Raw genomic sequence first — 21,098 nt, 5'->3', positions numbered from 1 at the left:
ATGCGTTTTGGATCCATACTAATAAGCCAACATCTGCTTTTGACATAATGAAGATCAGTTTCTGCTAAGTTAGATTCTTCAATTTTCATGATGAGCCAAGAAAATTGGGATAATTGGGCAGCAAATGCTAACATGCTTGCTTGTGCACAGTAGCACAATTCAGAAGAATAATGGTGTATTGTTTTTATTTATTTATTTAATCAAATTTATGTGCTGACCATCTCATTATATAAACAACTCTGGGCAGCACGCATGATCTTTATAATGAATGGATATAGATCCCAAATAAATGAAGAAGTACTGTTCCATTTTGGTAATTCATTCAGAAATACATCTGAAATGTTAGAAGTAAATGCACTGTCAAGATCTAAATTGTATGAAAAGGATAAACAGGTTTAATAGATTGACTACATTTTGAAAAAAGGGGTCTGGAACAGCCATAGATGGACTTTAGGAATGTTAAGTTCTACATGTGTAAGCTTTCAGTGGTTGCCTAACAGTTTCTTTTGCTCATCAGAAAGAACTATTACAAGGAATAGATTACATTATATTACTGATTTGGTCTCCTAATACTATCAGAGCTTGGCAGGTGCTTTTAATTTACCATGAACTTCTCTCCTATTAAGCCACTTTGTCTTCCTTACATTTATAGAGGACAAAGAACTATTATGCTAAAACTTTGTGTCTTCAAAAAAAATCTATGTAAGTAATATTTATATTTGATACAACATGCATTAAAATCTGTGTAATTGGCACTATATATAATATATCTCTACAATTCTTAGGGAGGGTTAGGATTAGGGTTAGTATTGTTTACATTTAATTGTGAAAATGTATTATTACAATTAAATAATCTATTCTGGTATGTTAGGATTATGACAGAAAATATGTAAAGAAAGACCCAATTTTGATTACTATAGCATTCCCCAAAACAATGACCAAGCTTTTATTTTGTTTTGTTTTCCAATAGGTCCGATTGTATGCAAGACCTGATGCCATTAGAAGAGGATCTGGGGATTATGCTCTAAACATTACACGGAGATTAATTGAGTTCTATGAAGATTACTTCAAAGTACCCTATTCCTTGCCAAAATTAGGTAAGCTTTTACAGATAACAGAACTTATCAGGAGGAATAGAATGGATAGCTATTGCTATAGGTTGAAGGAAGCCAAAGGAGAATGTTTGGATCTTCAGATCATTCAACTTAATGGAAAAGAAATTGACAGGCCTCCCACCCTTTCCAAATCCCACCACTATCTGCAGTTTCTGGTGAGTCTTTTTGGAAGTTTGGTGGGGAAGGCTGCTCTGAGTAATGTATATATGAAAGTGCTATGAGAGTTTTGCTTCAGTCCAAGGAATTATCCCCCTTCCCCAGCAGCCTGTTGTGCATGTCGCAAAGACCATGTGGAGAACCTTTCAGATTTGATGGTAGGGACAAATAAGAGCAAGATAAGAAACTTTCATTCTGTCAATATTCTTCTTAATAATTTTATTATATTAATTTAATGGTACATCTATTAGAAAATACAAATTTAGCACACAGCTTATTGAAGTGAATCACTCTAAACTTACTTCATAGTTCATTGAGCCGAAGCCCCAAGCTGAATATTCTTTGTTTTTACTAATGCTTTTTTCTCATCTGCAAGGAAAAAAAAAAACCAAATCAAAACAAAACCATATACTGTAATTATTGCATACTCCCTTTTGGAACTTAGGGACCTAGATCTAGGAAACCTATTATTCAACAGACCTACCTGATCACAAGTGTTTTCTTATGTTCAACCCCAGGAGTTTTTCATTCTGGAATTCAGAGCTTCTTTCTTTAAAGCACATGTCTGCCAGGTACCATCATTCTTAACTTATGCCTAATGTTGTGGCAGGCATTACACTGATTGGTAATGATGCAAATGGACAGTTTAAGCATTTTTATAAGATGTGGTTTACTGCTTTGGTGATTCAAAGGTATTGTGCATATGTTTTTGTTCATAAATGTTTGTTATAAAATTGCACTGAGTTTTAGGCAGAAAAAAATCTACTAGCAGAAAGTTAAAAAAGAAATTATAATATCTTTGTAACTTACAGAAAGAAACCTATATTTAGAACTTTAGATAACTGAACTTACTGAAAGACTAATACAGTTATTACAACAGTTTCATTTTTTATGTTTCAGTTAAATGTATTCTTTCAGTGTATTCTCTAGACAATCGTTCCCCAGGGGCCTCCAGCTGTTTTGGGACTACAATTCTTAGAATTCCCAGGCATACTACTTAGATATTTTAACTATTGCAATCTCAATACTTTTAGAAGGCATCAAGTTATATTAATTATTTATTTAGTGTATTTTTATATAGCTTCCTATGTTCAAGGTATTTTGCATTGTAGATTTTTCTGCACAACAATTATACAAATCATTTTTTAGGTAATACATGGTTTGCCTAATCTGAAAAGTGATGTCTTATCTATTCTGATGAGATTGCTGTCCTTCTGATACAGTGATAGGGATCCCATGGTCACTCAGATGTTGATAATTCTGGAATTCCTCATCATTGCCATGTTTTAATTCAAAAACATCTGAAAGCCACAATTTTCATGCCTATTCTAATATATCAAATTGGCAGTATGGATTTCTGATTCTTCCTTTTAATATCAAACTATGGCAGAAATATCTTTTATCAACTGTAATTGATATATACTATCTTTGATCAATTATTTCTGGTCTGGAATTGCAGTAATCATCCTTTCTGGATGTTGAATTTTCTTTCACTCATTTATATTTAATTAGCATTTCTTCTTGTGACCTCCTATTTTCTTAAATAAGTATGTGAGAAGCAGTGATGAAGTTTACAGTTTCAGAGTAACTTCTCACCTTCACTTCAGTGAAGTATTTCTCTGTATTTGTGGCATAGTAATTTAACTGAGGTTAAAACAAGAAATATTTATCAGAGAAGAATATAGTAAATTTTCCATTTTTCTTCAAATTGAGTAACATCATATAAAAGGTGATGCATTTGAAATAGGAATTTTAATTACTGATGTTTCCAATCCATCCAAACCATTTCTCTGTAAGCAAAGGAGAAGCAGATGTAATATATTTCTTAATTTTGTACCAATAAGATAATATTTAGATAGTGTTAAGAGGAAAGATTAGAAACAATAGCATTTTTGGTAAATTATTGATAAATTATTAATTAAACATACTTGTAAACGTTCTGTATTTATATGCAGAAAATCAGTTTATCATGATTTTTCATTATTTATAGTATGCATATAGAACTTTTTGTTCCATATGCATGTCCAACAGTGAAAGCTGGCAGGGAAAAAAATATTTGTTCTAATGTGATGTTGTTTAACACTATACTAGCATGTTTCATGTAAGTATATTGTTATTATGCCCTTGACACAAGGTATTTTAAAAAATACTGTACTTGTCAAATCATCTTTTATGGCTTCTTGCTTGTTAGTAGTCCTTGGTTTCCCAGTAGTAGCAGTTGCCTAGGAGCAGTAGCTTGAAACTTTGCTTATTTGTAAAAACCAAAACATTTGATTACTATTATAATCAAAATTCTTAATGCATCTGTCTATCTATCTCTCAAAGAAACTTTGCTTATTTGATTCACTTGCTTCTATAAATATCATGCTTAAGGAGCTTCTGCTTTATAGACATTTATTTTGGGGGTCCCTTCAAGTCAGCTTTGACTCCTAGTAACTGCCTGGACAAGTCCCTGCAGTTTTCTTGGCAAGATTTCAGAAGTGATGTGCCATGGCCTGCTTCCTAGGGCTGAGAGAGAGGGACTGGCCAAAGGTCACCCAGCTGGCTTCGGGCCTCAGGCGGGACTAGAACTCACCATCTCCCGGTTTCTAGCCTGATGACTTAACCACTACACCAGACTGGCTCTCATTATGCTCATAGTGTGTATATTTGTGTACTAAGTGATATATATGTTGACACTCCTTGTAAAAAGTGATTGAAAACTGTATTCACTTCTCTGTAATGCTTGAATATGTTAAAAAGATTGTCATACTGGCTGGCCATTCCCTCTAAACTCCCAGCTTCCCCATGCTGAGCAGGGAAATCTGGGTAGGAATTCTGAGCATACTTGCTAAAAAAAGAGAAAAGAAGCTTCATTGGGAACCTGCTTTATTGGGGATAAATGATGCAGATGATTCCAGTTGCAAACAAACTTCCTCAGACTTAGCCTCTCAGTATGGGAAGGATGGCGGAGTTTCTTTTTGCAGCCTGGACCCTTCTGCATATGTTCCTGAACCTCACCAGCATACAGTAGATACAATATCACTCTAGCAAATCTGGTCACCTAAACCAATATATAGTAACTGTTTACAGGTAATGGTACCTACTCAGGCAGAGAAACAGGGAAAAATAGCATAAGAATTATGCTCTTCATTTAAAGAATAAATTTTAAATCTGAAGAACAGGATGTAATTTTTTAGACCTAAAAATATAGTTAGTTAATCTAGAGAATATTAATTGCATAAAATAATTTTTATGGATCATATAGGAAAACTAAATTTTAACTTAGAAGTGACTAAACCTACAATCAGGTGATAATTCTTTTGTGCATTTTGTTTTGAGAAAAAGGACTTGGGGAATATCAACCTGTTTTCGAGAGTCACATTCTTGTCGTCAGAGAATTCAGACTATGGTGTGAAGGAATAGAACATTTTTAATTAAATTAATTTATTGATGTTTTAGGTATATAAAGACTGTAATTTTTCTACAATTATTTAAGAGTAAAGAGAAATCAGATTATTTTCTCAATTTCATTTTCTTATCTGCTATATCAATATAATATAATATATAATAGATATATGTAGAAGCGTAGAAGCTATTCTTGCCATCATCCATTATCAGTTCACCATTTTCTTTCCCCAACATTCTTTGTTGTTTCTGACATACCCAAAGAAGTCTTTTTTAAAGTGTTTTTGATATCTCTCGCAGGCCTCAACTGATTCTAAGATTTAGCTTTTCTGACACAATATTTTTTTTGATTTTTTGTTGTATTTTTATATAAAAAAACAATATTTTTATATTGTTTTTGTATTTTCTTTGGTTATGTAGTCTACAAATTAGACCTTTGGATTCTTTACTTGGTGTGAAGGACCAATTATCACAGTGAACCAGAGGATTGAGTTCACACGTTTATTGTAGATCTACGCTAAAGAAGGTCTCCCACACAAAGGGGTGAGAGCACAGAACAAAGGCAATCAACATCTTTGATAAACTCTAGAAGTCATTATCACAAGTGCCATCTAGTAGTTAGAGCTTCTAATTGCTTAACTTCGTAGTGTCTGTGTAAAAGCCTCTTCCGGTATACATTTCTAATTCTGCGGAGCTGTTCAGGTGCTGATCATACCATTCTGCCTCCTGGAATGGAGCCCATCCCCACCTCAGGTTCCTAACCCACACAAGGGGGGTGCTTTTTAATGAAGATAGCTCATTTTCGGGCAAATCAACATCTCTAACAAGTCTGGAATGCCCATCACCTGTAAGATCAAAGCTTTCTTGTACAATTTGTTCTTTTCTTATCTTCAGGGCAGTGGTGAGTGGCCGCTCTATCTCATAGCCCCTGGCAACATTCAGCACAGCTAGATCTAGACTCCTTTTCTTCCTCTAATGAGTCTTTGTCCAAAACTTTCTCACACTCGCATCTTCGCATCTATAAAGGTCAACATTCTGATTTCTAATTGGGTGCAACAGTTATATACCCCTACATTTTTTATACATGTCCCTTTTTTCTCTTCAGCATTTTAGAGACCTTTATGTTTATCCACATTGGATTTTTTTAGACTTCTCCCACTTTTCCTTGTTGTATGAATTGTTAGTGATAGAGAGATATTCATGAGACTTTCCATCCTACCTAAATACTTTCCTCCTCAGGATTTCAAGCCATTGGATCTGACCTCTCTTTCTTCAGAGTTAATTGCTTTTGGCTAAACCTTACATGAGGATCTCCTGAAAGTGTGCAAGAGAGAGAAACAAGGAAGAAATATTGAATGTTGACTCATAGAGAATGGTGTTGTGGAAACTGGCTGGTGAATAGCTCCATGCTGGGAAGAAGGAAAACAGTATATTCCATTCAAATGAAATCTATTCAAGTATTATTAATTAGTTGCAAGTTGTCATCTTAACACTGCCTGCATATACAATTTTTCTGTGTGTAACAAACACAGCTGCCCAGGTTTTTTTCAGTTTAACAAAGCATGTGTGTGATTCCTTCACTACCCCATGGGGAATGGAGCACTCTCAACGTCTGAAAGAATAGAAGTGCACTTATATTTTATTTAAGTATAATTAGATAAAACAGTATCTGTCCTGAAAATTCAAACATGTGAACAAAGTGATGGGCTGAAAGCTTAATCTGAAATCTGTGTACCTTTGATGAATGACTAAAAACATATATTGCTTAGAGTATCTGTGGTCTCTTGAGAGTATTCTGGAAATGCTTTATCTACTTCCAGAGAGTTAAGTGCTTAAAGTAAAATCTGACCAAATCTTTTGAATGCATTTGAACCAAAGACAGTCTTCATTAGAGTTCTTTTATTCTTCAGTGTTAGAACTCTCAGCCTTGATTTAGGAGAGTTACCTTTCTTGTAAGGCTGCCAGTGATTGCCTTTTTGTTAACTTAATAACATCTCTTCTTGAGCAGAAACTATTATGACTTCTGGATGTCAGATTCTGATGGGAAATAATGATCACAGTTCTAAAACCTGGTATCTAAGGACTATTACTTCAGGTCAGGTAGAACTTTAGCATTAAGAATTTCTAAGATAATTTTCCCTAAACTATGGTGAGGTGATGGGAGATTTTATCTGAGAGGCTTTAGGAAAAGGTGAAATTTATAGGTTGAGAAGGACAGACCCTTTCTTATTCACAGTTTGATAGTGGATGTGTCCTGAATTAACTCCATGCTTGTGGGTGGAATACCAACTATCAAAAAAGCCTCCAGGCTAATATGTCAAACACTTGGTGTTTTGTTTTGTTTTGTTTTAAAGAGGGAATGCCTACCGTGTATCCACAGTCCCTTATACAAAACAAACACACCTGTGTATTGTCAAGCAGGTAACACCCCCCCCCCTTTTGTATAGGCTATTTTCATGCTGTCCTTTGAGACGGGGAAAGATTGAGTTCTTCCTTCCATATCTGCACTGGTTGCAGATGGTAAGAATGGCAACTACTGCTGCTTTACTTCATGCTAGGGAAAGAAACTGGCAGTAGGCAGTCTGATACACCACCACTGATATCATTATACTGCACCAAGGGTAGAAACATTTTTATGAGCTGCTCCTGGCATATTGAGGCTACCCTTCTATAAGTACCATGAGTCAGGATGAAAATGTTTTATTGCATATATGTTCAGTGTTAACTGAAATGAAATGTGATTAATACAATCACTCTCCAGTTTCCTTAACAATTTTCCCTTTCTAACCCATTGAAAAAGTTGGTATTAACTTTTGGTACTTTCTGGGGACTATACTCAAGGCTTTTAGAGGCTGCATGTAGGCCTGGTTTTTCTGATTATGTACCTCTGCTTTAGAAAATGGTGGTGTAGCTGATATGCTGCACTATAGTCTGCCTGTCAATATCTTCCATTCCCTTGTTTCCTGCACTGAGTAGGGTAACAATATTTTTTTATGCTACACTCAAGAGTCTAGTCCCACCCACGTATCCATTGTCCAAACACACCCACCTATGCTTTCATGAAAACAAGCCTACGGGAATCTACCTTGTGTGCCACCCTCAGCATCCCGCTGCTCTTTGAATTAATATCTCGGGTTGTTATTTCCTTGGTTTCCACCTCTACTTTAGCTGTCACAAATCAGTGACCATACAACTTGAGTGATCTGACATCTTTTCTCTGTGTAAGTATAGCCATCAGTAATATCTTCAACTATGATGTGCTATTGTCCTCCTCCTCCATTGCGATTTATATGAGATAGAGGGAAACAGCTTTATGCTGTACATAACAGGTGGTGCTCAAATAGTTGGCTCATTTGTCCAGGTGCCTGAATTACCTGTGTACATATACCAGTAATTGTTATCACCCATGTATCATATCTGTCTCTGTCTCTATGTTCAATCATGTCCAATTCTCGGAGATTGCCTGGACAAGTCCCTGCAGTTTTCTTGGCAAGGTTTTTCAGAAAGGGTTTGCCTTGCGTCCTTCCTAGGGCTGAGGAAAAGTGACTGGCCCAAGGTCACCCTGATGGCTTTGTGCCTAAGGTGGGACTAGACAGACTGACAGAAACTTTATTTTGGTCATTGACAAAATAATAATAATAATAATATAATAATAATAATAATAATAATAATAATAATAATAATAATAATAATAATTCTATAAAACAAATACCAGACTAGAAATACCCAGGATAATGGACCTCATCAACCTCTGCCTTACAACCTACTTTCTGTTTGATGGAGAAATATACCAACAGTTCAAAGGAACACCCATGGGATCACCTATTTCAGGACTTCAGAAGGATAATAATATCAGGGATAGCATTGACGGTGTGGTCAGCAAGTTAGAGCCAGACATCCTGAAGAGTGAGGTTGATTGGGCCTTAAGAAGCATTGCTAATAACAAGGCAGCAGGAGACGACGGTATCCCAGCTGAACTGCTTAAAATCTTGCAAGATGATGCTGTCAAGGTGATGCATGCCATATGCCAGCAAATTTGGAAAACACAAGAATGGCCATCAGATTGGAAAAAATCAACTTATATCCCCATACCAAAAAAGGGAAACATTAAAGAATGTTCAAACTGTCGAACAGTGGCACTCATTTCACATGCCAGTAAGGTAATGCTCAAGATCCTGCAAGGTAGACTTCAGCAGTTCATGGAGCAAGAATTGCCAGATGTACAAGCTGCGTTTAGAAAAGGCAGAGGAACTAGTCACCAAATTGCCAATATCCGATGGATAATGGAAAAAGCCAGGGAGCTTCAGAAAAACATCTATTCTGTTTTATTGACTGTTCTAAAGCCTTTGACTGTGTGGACCATAACAAATTGTGGCAAGTTCTTGGTGGTATGGGGATACCAAGTCATCTTGTCTGCCTCCTGAGGAATTTGTATAATGACCAAGTAGCAACGGTGAGAATAGACCATGGAACAACGGACTGGTTTAATATCGGGAAAGGAGTATGGCAGGGTTGTATACTCTCACCCTACCTATTCAACTTGTATGCAGAACACATCATGTGACGTGCTGAGCTTGAGGAATCCAAGGGTGGAGTTAAAATCGCTGGAAGAAACATTAACAGTGTCAGATATGCAGATGATACCACTTTGATGGCTGAAAGCAAGTGTCATGTTCACTGATTCAATGTAGTTTATACATCGTAACGTTTCACATGCCATGGTGCTGACACGGATTTCTGTTTGGGAGGGAGCTGCTGTGAAACCTTGTACCAAGCTCTATATGTGAAATCAGTACAATGGAATGTGTTTGGGTTATGTTATCTGTTCAAGGCCTTTTCCCGCAGACCATAAGAAACCGTTAGGAGCACCTGGGATTGTGAACTTGAGAAGATTCTAAAGGGGGAGGGATTTCATTTGCACCGAGGGTTTTTAGTTTGAATTTGGCATGCTTTCATCATTCTCAGCTTTCTCTGTGATCCTGCATACATTCTTTAATAAATCAGATATCTTTGAATTCCTGTTCATGGGTCTGATGGTGTTTTAGAATAGGCAACCATTACAGCAAGGAAATAAGGAGCCTTATGATGAAGGTGAAAGAAGAAAGTGCAAAAGCTTGGTAGCAGTTAAACCTAGAAAAAACCAAGATTATGGCAACCAGCTTGATTGATAACTGGCAAATAGAGAAAATGTAGAGGCAGTGAAAGACTTTGTATTTCTAGGTGCAAAGATTACTGCAGATGCTGACCGCAGCCAGGAAAGCAGAAGACGCTTAATTCTTGGGAGGAGAGCAATGACAAATGTTGATAAAATAGTTAAGAGCAGAGACATCACACTGACAACAAAGGTCCGCATAGTTAAAGCAATGGTGGTCCTCATAGTAACATATGGCTGTGGGAGCTGGACCATAGGGAAGGCTGAGCGAAGGAAGATAGATGCTTTTGAACTGTGGTGTGGGAGGACAATTCTGAGAGTGCCTTGGACTGCAAGAAGATCAAACCAGTCCATCCTCCAGGAAATAAAGCCAGACTGCTCTCTTGAAGGAATGATATTAAAGTCATAACTGAAGTACTTTGGCCACATAATGAGAAGACAGGATACCCTGGAGAAGATGCTGATGCTAGGGAAAGTGAAAGGCAAAAGAAAGAGGGGCCGACCAAGGACAAGATGGATGGATGATATTCTAGAGGTGACAGACTCATCCTTGGGGGAGCTGGGGATGGCAATGACCAACAGAAAGCTCTGGCATGGGCTGGTCCATGAACTCATGAAGAGTCGGAAGCAACTGAATGAATAAACAAGAAGGATATTTATCCAGAGGTTCATGTTTACTGACTCCTGCTTCCCATTGAAGTACAGCATTTGGAACACAGCAGGTAACCTGGAAGATACTTCTTGGAATTTTTGTTTGAATTCTTTCTAAGGCAATATGCATACATACAGTACATACATATATACCATGTTTCTAAGGTAATATATATAGTATATACCATGTTGGTATGTGGTCCCAGTTGAGCCCCATTTAGCAGTTGTGCTCGGGCTTTAGCTGCAAATAACTTAATTGCGGTAGGGATAAACTTTGCTCCTCTGGAAAAATAATAAGTTTAGATAGCTGATGTAGATCTCTGTGCATTATGAGATAAATAGTCCAGGTGGGCATTTCTGCTTTCTGTAGCTTGAAAAACTACCCCTAAATATCTAAATATCTTAACTTGCTCAGAGGGCTGACCGCCTAAGTTCGAGATGGGACTAGAACTCACAGTCTCCTGGCTTCTAGCCTGATGCTTTAACCACTACACCAAACTGGCTTTCTATGTATCGTATTAGCCATATTTATATCTTAAACTGATAACTAATACAGCTCTTTATAAATGTAATATACCTATTTCATGCATTTTTGTAAAATTCAGAAATCACACAACAGGTTTGTGGCATGGGGCAATAGAGATGAAATGTTCAAGTGAAATTCCATTGCAGACATAGATATCTGGGGGTGCAAGCAATTTTGTATAATAATATAATCCTGTGTCTGATATTGGAACACAAGTATGAAGGATCAATTTTACACAGTATTGTCAATGTACACATTTTGCTATTTTCATGTCATCCTGATTTGTACCAGACACCTGTGATTGTCTAAAGTCTACTTTTATAAATCTGTGCACAACTATCTGCTAGGAATATTATACTATAATGCCTGAGAGGATTACGTTGATTGCCAAAATCAAAACCTTTATTATTTAGGCCAAAGCATGCAACAATAAAAATACATAAACATAAAATCATTAATAAAACTAAGCAGAAGGCATAAAATACAATAAAGTTACATAAAAATAAATTAATATAGTAATATAGATAACAGTGGCAATCACCAAAATTTGTACTAATCTTCATTTGCAGGTAGGACAGTTAGAACAAATGGTGGCACAAAATCTGGCAACCTAGAAATATATGTCAGGGTCCTGGACAGGTAGAAGAAGTGGCAGATAAGCATTATGCTCTTTCCCAGGGTAGTTCTTCAAAATGGGATAGATGTCTTCCAATATTCCCTGAAAAGAGAACAACAAAGGAGCTTCTGGTTTAGGGATTCCATAAAGCCATCTCCACAGGGGAATAAACGAAGACTGCAGACTGCATCCAACCTAACCAGGGTGAAGGCTCAACGAAATTTCCGAATTAGAATTGAGAAGAGATAAGGCCATTTGAGAAAAGTCCATGAATTGTGGGGTTTAGACTGTTTGAAAATTAATATCCCAGATACTTAAAATGACTCCTGGCATTTTCAAACCTAATGGATAGAGGCTTTCCAAAGAGAGTCTCCAAAGGACTTGAGATGGGTATTAGCTCTTGTTAGTCAGGTTGATTTAAAACAGTCTTTGCCACTACTACGTTCTTTTTACACATATTTTTTATCACATTTAAAGTTTCTTTTAGGATGTGTAATCTAGTGGATTATTATTTTTAGTAGAAGTAGCATAAGTCACTAGTGTTAACTTTACTTCTTACAGATACATAGTTTCATGAACATTTACTAAACAAATACATGTCCTGATTTTCACTGGATGTGTTTTCATATATTATCCAACTTTCCATCAGTAGAAATTGTTTCTTAAGGTTATAGCTTGGTACAAGGAAAGGGATATGAGTGGGGCGTTTGTGGAGCTGTTAGAGAAGAATTAAAATTATCCAATGCATGCAAATGACATAAGGAATAAATCATAAATCTTCTGCTTCTACTCACTTAAATCAGCAGTTTAAGCTAGTACATTTGTTAGTACTTGTTATTTCAATAATTGAAAAAGTATTTTTAAATACTGTATATGTTTAATGTATTATCCCTTACTTTTCCTTTTTGGGAAAAAACAAGCTTTGTTGCAATCTTGGTGATTGACAGAGATGGGTTATGTGCCTACACAGAGTTCCATTAACATTCTAGACCTATAGAATTGTTTGGCAGGAGCCCCACCCCGACACAGCAGCATCTGTAGGTGCTCAGATCCCCTGCTCGTATAGGATCATGGCTTCTGGGTGAATTATGCAGTGTTTTCCCTTCTTTTCTCACAAGTTTGTCCATTCACAAGTTCTGACACTTTGAATTAAGACATTGCTTCTGTCTGCTACCCTGCAGCTCAGGCAAAAAGTAAAGCCTGATTTACAGTGTTGCAAGCAAGCAAAGCAATTCATAAGGGCAATGTTGGTTCACTTGAACTATAACTTTCTTACTATTGCTGTGATTATGTATGTTTCAGACATTTGTATACTAGATCCTGCTAAAAACAGTCAAAGCCTGTGATGTTCTACTAGTGGGATGTGTGACAGCTGTGATTTCAGTGTACTATAGACATGCTATCACTGGCCAATTTTCTGGGTGAACACATAAGTCAGCTCCTCATAATGGTTCTGCCCACCATCAAATAATCCTCCCACCAGTAATTAATTTCAGATTATCTCACTTCCTGATGTATGTCTTCACTATTAACACTTATATGTGTAGATGGGAAATTCACTTTCAAGTCCTCTCCACTCCTGCTACTGACTAGTGCTCTGGTGAGGATCACCAGCAATTTGACCAATTGCATTCTTATCATACAGAATATTGGCAGTTGTGGTTTGTTCTGTTGCTCAGAGTTGCCTGTCAAGAGTACCTCTGACATCTGAGCTATCTTGACTTATTATCCATCCTTCAGAATAAATATACCATTCATCTCTCAATTTTCTCTGCATTTCACATCCTAACTGTTCTCCAGCAGGAAGTAAACTACCCAATCATCAGGAACTCTTCTTATGGTTGCACTTGCTTTACTGTAAGTCTGGCTTTACTTTTTTCTGAGTTGCAAGTATTAGCATCTTTAAGTCCAAGTATCAAAATTCTAACAGGCAATCTGAGTACAACTGTGAAGTCCCAAATCAATCAGAGCATGCACAGTACAGGGCTTCAGTGAAGACTGTTGCATAAGTTGTTTAGCTGCTTTTGGGTTCATTCTAGAATGTCTCTGGATGGTTTCCTTTTACACAGGTACATGTTCCTCATTTTTCTCCTCCATCTGGTTTCAGTGAGGGCTCCACCAGCTTGTTGTCTTTATTGTAGGAACTCATCTCACCACTGTGTACCTTCTCTTCTGAGCTTTCAGATGCTGAACTTCTTTTGTTCTACTTCTTCTCTTCTTCTACTTTTTTTTTTTCATCTCAATCCACCACAAGTAAGCCATTCTGATGCTTCCTTCTTCTGTATCAATAGGTGCCATGTCCCTTCTAAATATTATCAGCGCCACTTCTCACCTTCCAGGAAGGTATTGTATACTGTATGCCTATGTGCAGATAGGCTAATGACTGTGGCAATCTTCTTACACATGTAAAAGTATCAGTATAAAAGTAAGTTAAATGCAGTGGGATTGGATTAGGTAAGAACTACTGCAAGTGGTAAAAGAAGCAGAGATACTGTCAAGAATGAAAAGGTGCTAAATGAATATGGATTGAATATAACAGTGCAATAAAAATGGTGAGGTTGTTTGGTCATCTGGAACAAAATATTGAGGTCAAATAACAAAACAGATATCTAACAAGATGAATATTTTGACACTATGGGGAAAACTGAGAATGTTGTGGTTGGATAGAATTGGTGAACGATAGTCTGTGCATGAAGAAGCATATGGATATAATGGAAGTAAGGAAGGCTTAGAATGAAAGAACGCTATAGTGAATCAGATCAGTCATATTTCCTTTTTTCTTTTCTCTGTCTCCAATTTCTTTTGCTTAATACTAGCATGGAATCTGTTGAAGGCAGTAGATAGTATAGGCAGCAATAATCCCTTTTATTTCTGCTTTACATGTGGCTAGGTTTGAGACAAATCAATTTCAGGGGATTTAAGCATGCTTAGGTTTCTATGTCAGATTTTAGCCCAATTTATTTTGTTATAAATTCTTTCCCATGCTTTTCTCTATATTTTTCAAAATACAATGTTGTAATCACATGTATAAAATTATTCTACAGTGAAAGTTTGCATATAAATAAAAGACCTCATAATATTTTGAGATATAATTTTATTTGACACTGTGGTAATAATGGAGAGTTTAAAGATTAGGAGAGGTTATAATAGAGAAATATGAAAACATACATTGTGAAAAACTTGGATTTCTTATTTCTACAGATATCTTTAATCTATTAATATAATATTGATGAACTAATATGCATTATATTAGTATAAACTGTTATGCTTAAGCGTAGTTTTTAAAATTGTTTTGAGTGGTGTAATGTTGCTTTAATTGAATTCTATTTTTAACAGTTTACATGTTTTATAGTTTATCTATTCATAGTATACCACCATGGTGATATTGCAAAAAGGCAAATAACATATAGCATGCTCTCTCTGGGTATCACTTTTTTGTAGAGACCTGATAAAGAATAGATGCAGTTTCAAGATAATAAAGAAATATAACAAGTTTTACAAATATTTCTTACGAATGTTGCAAGTGAATAATCAGTTGAAAGGTTGCATAATGCATATGTCTGATGCATGCAGTCTAAACATTTGGTCATACATTGACTACAGTTTAAATAAATAGTTATGTGGGATTATGAGCCGAACTATTTTTACAGACCACAGGGTAATTCATCGTTCTAAATTATGTATACACTATGAAGTTTATATTAAATCTGAGTTGTGAAGGAAGGTGAGCTTCAGTTTCATAATTCTAAAACAAACATTAACTTTATATGCCACCCAACTCCCAGTGACTCTTGGCGGATACACACCGACACAAACTCACACACACACACACACATACATACAATATATAAGAGTGCCTTGGATTTGTTTTAAATCAGTAATAAATAAAAATGGACTGATAACTTTCTCTCATTTTTATACAGTTGTTTGTTTAGTCTATATAGCCTTTGTTTAGTCTATATAGCATACTTTTTAGTGATGTAATAAGTATAAAAGTGGAAATGAAATTAAGCATAGTAAATCTTTGTAGATTTCTATAATGGACTGATGGTAAATGCTGTAAATAATTTTCTTTGTATTCAGAAACTCAATGCCAAAGCATATAAATTTGGTAGCCAAATAAGAAAAAATAGTTGGCTTAAGGCTAGCTAATTAATTAATTAATTAATTAAGGCTTAATCCATTTTTTCCCCTTAAGCCTCCCAAAGCCAAAGAAATGAGGGGAAGGCTCCACCCCACCCTTCTGGTGATATCATTACCACACACACTATATTCAGGTTGGGAAGGGGAATGTAATTAAAAGAAGTATGGTCCATGGGCCAAAAATGTGGCTGACCACTGCATCATACTGTATGACTTCAGATTTTCAGTGGGTTCCCTCAGGGTGCAGCAGATGTATAAGAAGAAAACAGGAGCATTCCATACCTCAATACAGACTAGCTTTCCTTCCCTTAACAGACAACAAGCAGCAGTAATTTCTTCAGACTGCAGTAGAGGAAGCAATAAAATATGAGGCCATTCCATTGGCTTTGCTGGATGACCTGATGTCTTTGGCTTTCTTCTTCTTGCACTGTTTCTGTCCCAGCAGAGTTCATTAGAAGAACCATAACAGCTGCCTGACTTTTCTTCTCTTTGTATTTCTTCCTCTCATTGTTTGGATTCTGTCTTTCAGGTTATGGAAGTCTTGAGATCAGAGACTGTATTTCTTTTTAAATTAATTAGTACTGTGTTTTTTTAACCAATCCATCTTTTCAGTTGAAATGTGGTTTACAAATGACTCAGATAAAGAAATAAAATCCACTTATCTGCTTTGGATAAAAGCCTGAACGGGGAAAAAAAAATGAAGTGAACTGGGCTTTGGGTGTCCCAGAGCTTTGGAAGGTGATTTTTAAGTTTACCTGATAAGCCCAATTTGATACACTGTTGAAATTCATTCAAGAATTCTGTAACAGAAAAGTCCAGGTTGAAGGACTAAATATACTTTTAACTGATGGGTCGAGTTTTTCAGTCAGGGCATAACTTTATTAGGGCTCTTTGTTTAAAATGATCGTAGGAAAGAAACTGTACCAGCATATCTGAAGCAGTTTCAGTGCCTACATATCTGAAGGCCTAAATCTGACATCACATTCTGACAAAGCATTGAAAAGTAATAGCTGTTATTTGGGGTATTCTTCTCATTATTGTCAGTGAAAGACAGATATCCAAAATGATTAAAAAAATGATCCAAAATGAGGTTCTTCCATGACGCAGACCAACAAATCTTTGGGCATGCACTATAATTCTCAGTGGGCATGATTTAGTATATAATCATCAGTTTGCTCTTTGCTCAAATAACATGGTATTGTAACCTCTCCTTCAGCAAGGATCATTACCTTGCTGTGGTGCTGGAGCTTGAGCACCTCAATGATGCCATGAGCTAAACCCAAGACAGGAAGGTCATGACAGAGAGGTCAGAATAAATGCGATCCCTGGGGAAGGTAATGGCAACCCACCCCAGTATTCTTGCCGTGAAAACTAAATGGATCAGTACAACCAGAGATATGTCAGTGTACCATCGGAAGATGAGACCCCCAGGTCAGAAGATGGTCAAAATGCTACTGGGGAGGAACAGATGATGAGTTCAACTAGCCCCAGATGTAATGATGCAGCTAGCTCAAAGCCAAAAGGATGGCTAGCGGCCGACGGTGCTGGTGTTGAACGGCGAATCCGATGTTCTAAGGATCAACGCACCATTGGAACCTGGAATGTAAGATCTATGAGCCAGGGCAAATTGGATGTGGTTATTGGTGAGATGTCAAGATTAAAGATAGACATTCTGGGCATCAGTGAACTGAAATGGACTGGAATGGGCCATTTCACATCAAATGACACCAGATCTACTACTGTGGACAAGAGGACCACAGAAGAAATGGAGTTGCCCTCATAATTAATAGTCAAGTGGCTAAAGCAGTGCTTGGATACAATCCAAAAAATGATACAATAATCTCAATTCAAATTCAGGGCAAGCCATCTAACATCACAGTGATCCAAATATACGCCCCAACCACAGATGCTGAAGAAGCTGAAGTAGATCAGTTCTATGAGGATCTGCAGCACCTACTGGACAACACGCCTAAAAGAGATGTTATTTTCATCACAGGAGACTGGAATGCAAAGGTGGGCAGTCAAATGACACCTGGAATTACAGGTAAGTATGGCCTGGGAGAACAAAACAAAGCAGGACATAGGCTGATAGAATTTTGCCAAGACAACTCACTCTGCATAACAAACACTCTCTTCCAACAACCTAAGAGATGGCTTTATACATGGACTTCCCCAGATGGACAACACCGAAATCAGATTGACTACATCCTTTGCAGCTAAAGGTGGCAGACATCTATACAGTCGATAAAAACAAGACCTGGAGCTGACTGTAGTTCAGATCATGAACTTCTTCTTGCACAATTTAGGATCAGACTAAAGAGATTAAGGAAGACCCACAGATCAGCTAAATATGAGCTCACTAATATTCCTAAGGAATATGCAGTGGAGGTGGATTTAAGGGACTGGACTTAGTAGATAGGGTCCCGGAAGAACTATGGACAGAAGTTTGCAACTGTCATGAGTAAGGATGGCGAGCAGGGGGCTCCCATCCAGACTGTCAAGCGCATGCGTAGCACTGATGAATTGTTCAGCCATTCAAAGAGACACAGATCGGGACCGCCTTAACCCTTGGGGGTTATATGTCTGGGTTTTCCCCACACTTCAGTTTGTTAGGATTCCTGTTAAGTACTAGCAATAAATATTAGAGACCAGTTCCTTGTCTCAGTGTGTTTCCTGGTTGTTAGGACAGTGACATTGTTCAGGAGGCAGCAACAAAATACATCCCAAAGAAAGAGAAAACCAAGAAGGCAAAGTTGCTGTCTGCTGAGACACTAGAAGTAGCCCAAGAAAGAAGGAAAGCAAAAGGCAACAGTGATATGCCCAACTAAATGCAAAATTCCAGAGGTTAGCCAGAAGAGATAAGGAATTATTTTTAAACAAGCAATGTGCGGAAGTGGAAGAAGACAATAGAATAGGAAGGACAAGAGACCTCTTCCAGAAAATTAGAAATATTAGAGGTAAATTCCAGGCAAAAATGGGTATGATCAAAAACAAAGATGGCAAGGACCTAACAGAAGAAGAAGAGATCAAGAAAAGGTGGCAAGAATATACGGAAGACCTGTATAGGAAGGATAACAATATCGGGGATAGCTTTGACGGTGTGGTCAGTGAGCTAGAGCCAGACATCCTGAAGAGTGAGGTTGAATGTGCCTTAAGAAGCATTGCTAATAACAAGGCAGCAGGAGATGACAGCATCCCAGCTGAACTGTTCAAAATCTTGCAAGATGATGCTGTCAAGGTAATGCATGCTATATGCCAGCAAATTTGGAAAACACAGGAATGGCCATCAGATTGGAAAAAATCAACTTGTATCCCCATACCAAAAAAGGGAAACACTAATGTTCGAACTATTGAACAGTGGCACTCATTTCACATGCCATTAAGGTAATGCTCAAGATCCTGCAAGGTAGACTTCAGCAGTTCATGGAGTGAGAATTGCCGGATGTACAAGCTGGGTTTAGAAAAGGCAGAGGAACTAGGGACCAAATTGCGAATATCTACTGGATAATGGAAAAAGCCAGGGAGTTTCAGAAAAACATCTATTTCTGTTTTATTGACTCATCTAAAGCCTTTGACTGTGTGGACCATAACAAATTGTGGCAAGTTCTTAGCGGTATGGGGATACCAAGTCATCTTGTCTGCCTCCTGAAGAATCTGTATAACGACCAAGTAGCAACAGTAAGAAGAGACCATGGAACAACAGACTGCTTTAAGATTGGGAAAGGAGTACGGCAGGGCTGTATACTCTCACCCTACCTATTCAACTTGTACGCAGAACACATCATGCAACATGCTGGGCTTGAGGAATCCAAGGCTGGGTTTAAAATCACTGGAAGAAACTAACAATCTCAGATATGCAGATGATACCACTTTGATGGCTGAAAGCGAAGAGGAACTGAAGAGCCTTATGATGAAGGTGAAAGAAGAAAGTGCAAAAGCTGGCTTGCAACTAAACCTCAAAAAAAACCAAGATTATGGCAGCCAGCTTGATTGATAACTGGCAAATAGAGGGAGAAAATGTCGAAGCAGTGAAAGACTTTGTATTTCTAGGTGTGAAGATTACTGCAAATGCTGACTGCAGTCAGGAAATCAGAAGACATTTAATCCTTGGGAGAAGAGCAATGACAAATCTCGATAAAACAGTTAAGAGCAGAGACATAACACTGACAACAAAGGTCTGCATTGTTAAAGCAATGGTATTCCCAGTAGTAACATATGGCTGTGAGAGCTGGACCATAAGGAAGGCTGAGCGAAGGAAGATAGATGCTTTTGAACTGTGGTGTTGGAGGAAAATTCTGAGAGTCCCTTGGACTGCAAGAAGATCAAACCAGTCCATCCTCCAGGAAATAAAGCCAGACTGCTCACTTGAAGGAATGATATTAAAGGCAAAACTGAAATACTTTGGCCACATAATGAGAAGACAGGACATCCTGGAGAAGATGCTGATGCTAGGGAGAGTGGAAGGCAAAAGGAAGAGGGGCCGACCAAGGGCAAGATGGATGGATGATAGAGGATGGATTCTAGAGGTGATGGACTCATCCCTGGGGGAGCTGGGGATGGCAATGACCAAGAGAAAGCTCTGGCGTGGGCTGGTCCATGAAGTCACGAAGAGTCGGAAGCGACTGAACGAATAAACAACAAAAACAACCTCTCATTTTAATAGAATAATTACACCAGTCTGAAGCTTACTTGCTTTTGCATTTTCATACACACCACTGCAGTATTCTCTTTTGGGGTAAGCAAAGTTACTTAGAGTACACAAAAAGGAGTGAGAAGAGAATCACAGTAATGGAGGATATCCAAACAATTCTACTGTTTGACTTTCAGTGCAAATGGAGGATGTCTCTGAAAAAAAAAATACTCCATATAACCACAACTTTCTCAGTCTTCCCCTTTCCTTCAACAACATTCACTCTTCCTTCAGATCGGGAGATCGGCAGTTCGAAATCCAAGAGCGCGAGCCGCATGACAGAGTGAGCTCCTGTCAACTTGTCCCAGCTCCTGCTAACCTAACAGTTCGAAAGCATGCAAATGCAAGTGGATAAATAGGTACTAGTTCGTGGGAAAATAACAGGGAGTGAAAGGAGCCCCCTCGGGCGTCCCCCGGGAAACAGTGACTTCACCAGCAAATCCTTTCAATACCAGGGTGCTTGTGACATGAAAAAAAAAAAAACCTCTTCCTTCATGTAATTGTTCTGTGATTGGATCCTTATTCATGTTCTTTAAATAATCAAACTACCCCAACATGTTTCTTTCACACTAGTCACTGACTCAAATCCAATTAATTGATTTCAATCTGAAGCCAATCTTAGATTGTGCTACTAGTGGTTAAAGACCAGTGTCAAAGTTAGA

The 21,098-nt window shown here is 37.5% G+C and overlaps 1 protein-coding gene across 1 annotated transcript in view; it reads left to right on the top strand.

The window, feature by feature from the left end:
• The window catches only part of TRHDE (thyrotropin releasing hormone degrading enzyme), a 242,607-nt gene that overhangs the window by 54,579 nt on the left and 166,930 nt on the right, over positions 1 to 21,098 (top strand). Inside the window, exon 3 of the mRNA XM_063308675.1 lies at positions 971 to 1,097. Within this exon, the coding sequence (XP_063164745.1) occupies positions 971 to 1,097 (127 nt within the window). The remainder of the gene's footprint in view (positions 1 to 970; positions 1,098 to 21,098) is intronic.

The sequence above is a fragment of the Candoia aspera genome, chromosome 7, assembly GCF_035149785.1.
Source record: "Candoia aspera isolate rCanAsp1 chromosome 7, rCanAsp1.hap2, whole genome shotgun sequence".
NCBI classification, from domain to species: domain Eukaryota; kingdom Metazoa; phylum Chordata; class Lepidosauria; order Squamata; family Boidae; genus Candoia; species Candoia aspera.
The sequence above is the reverse complement of the archived record's forward strand: the minus strand, read 5'-3'. Positions and strand labels throughout refer to the sequence as shown.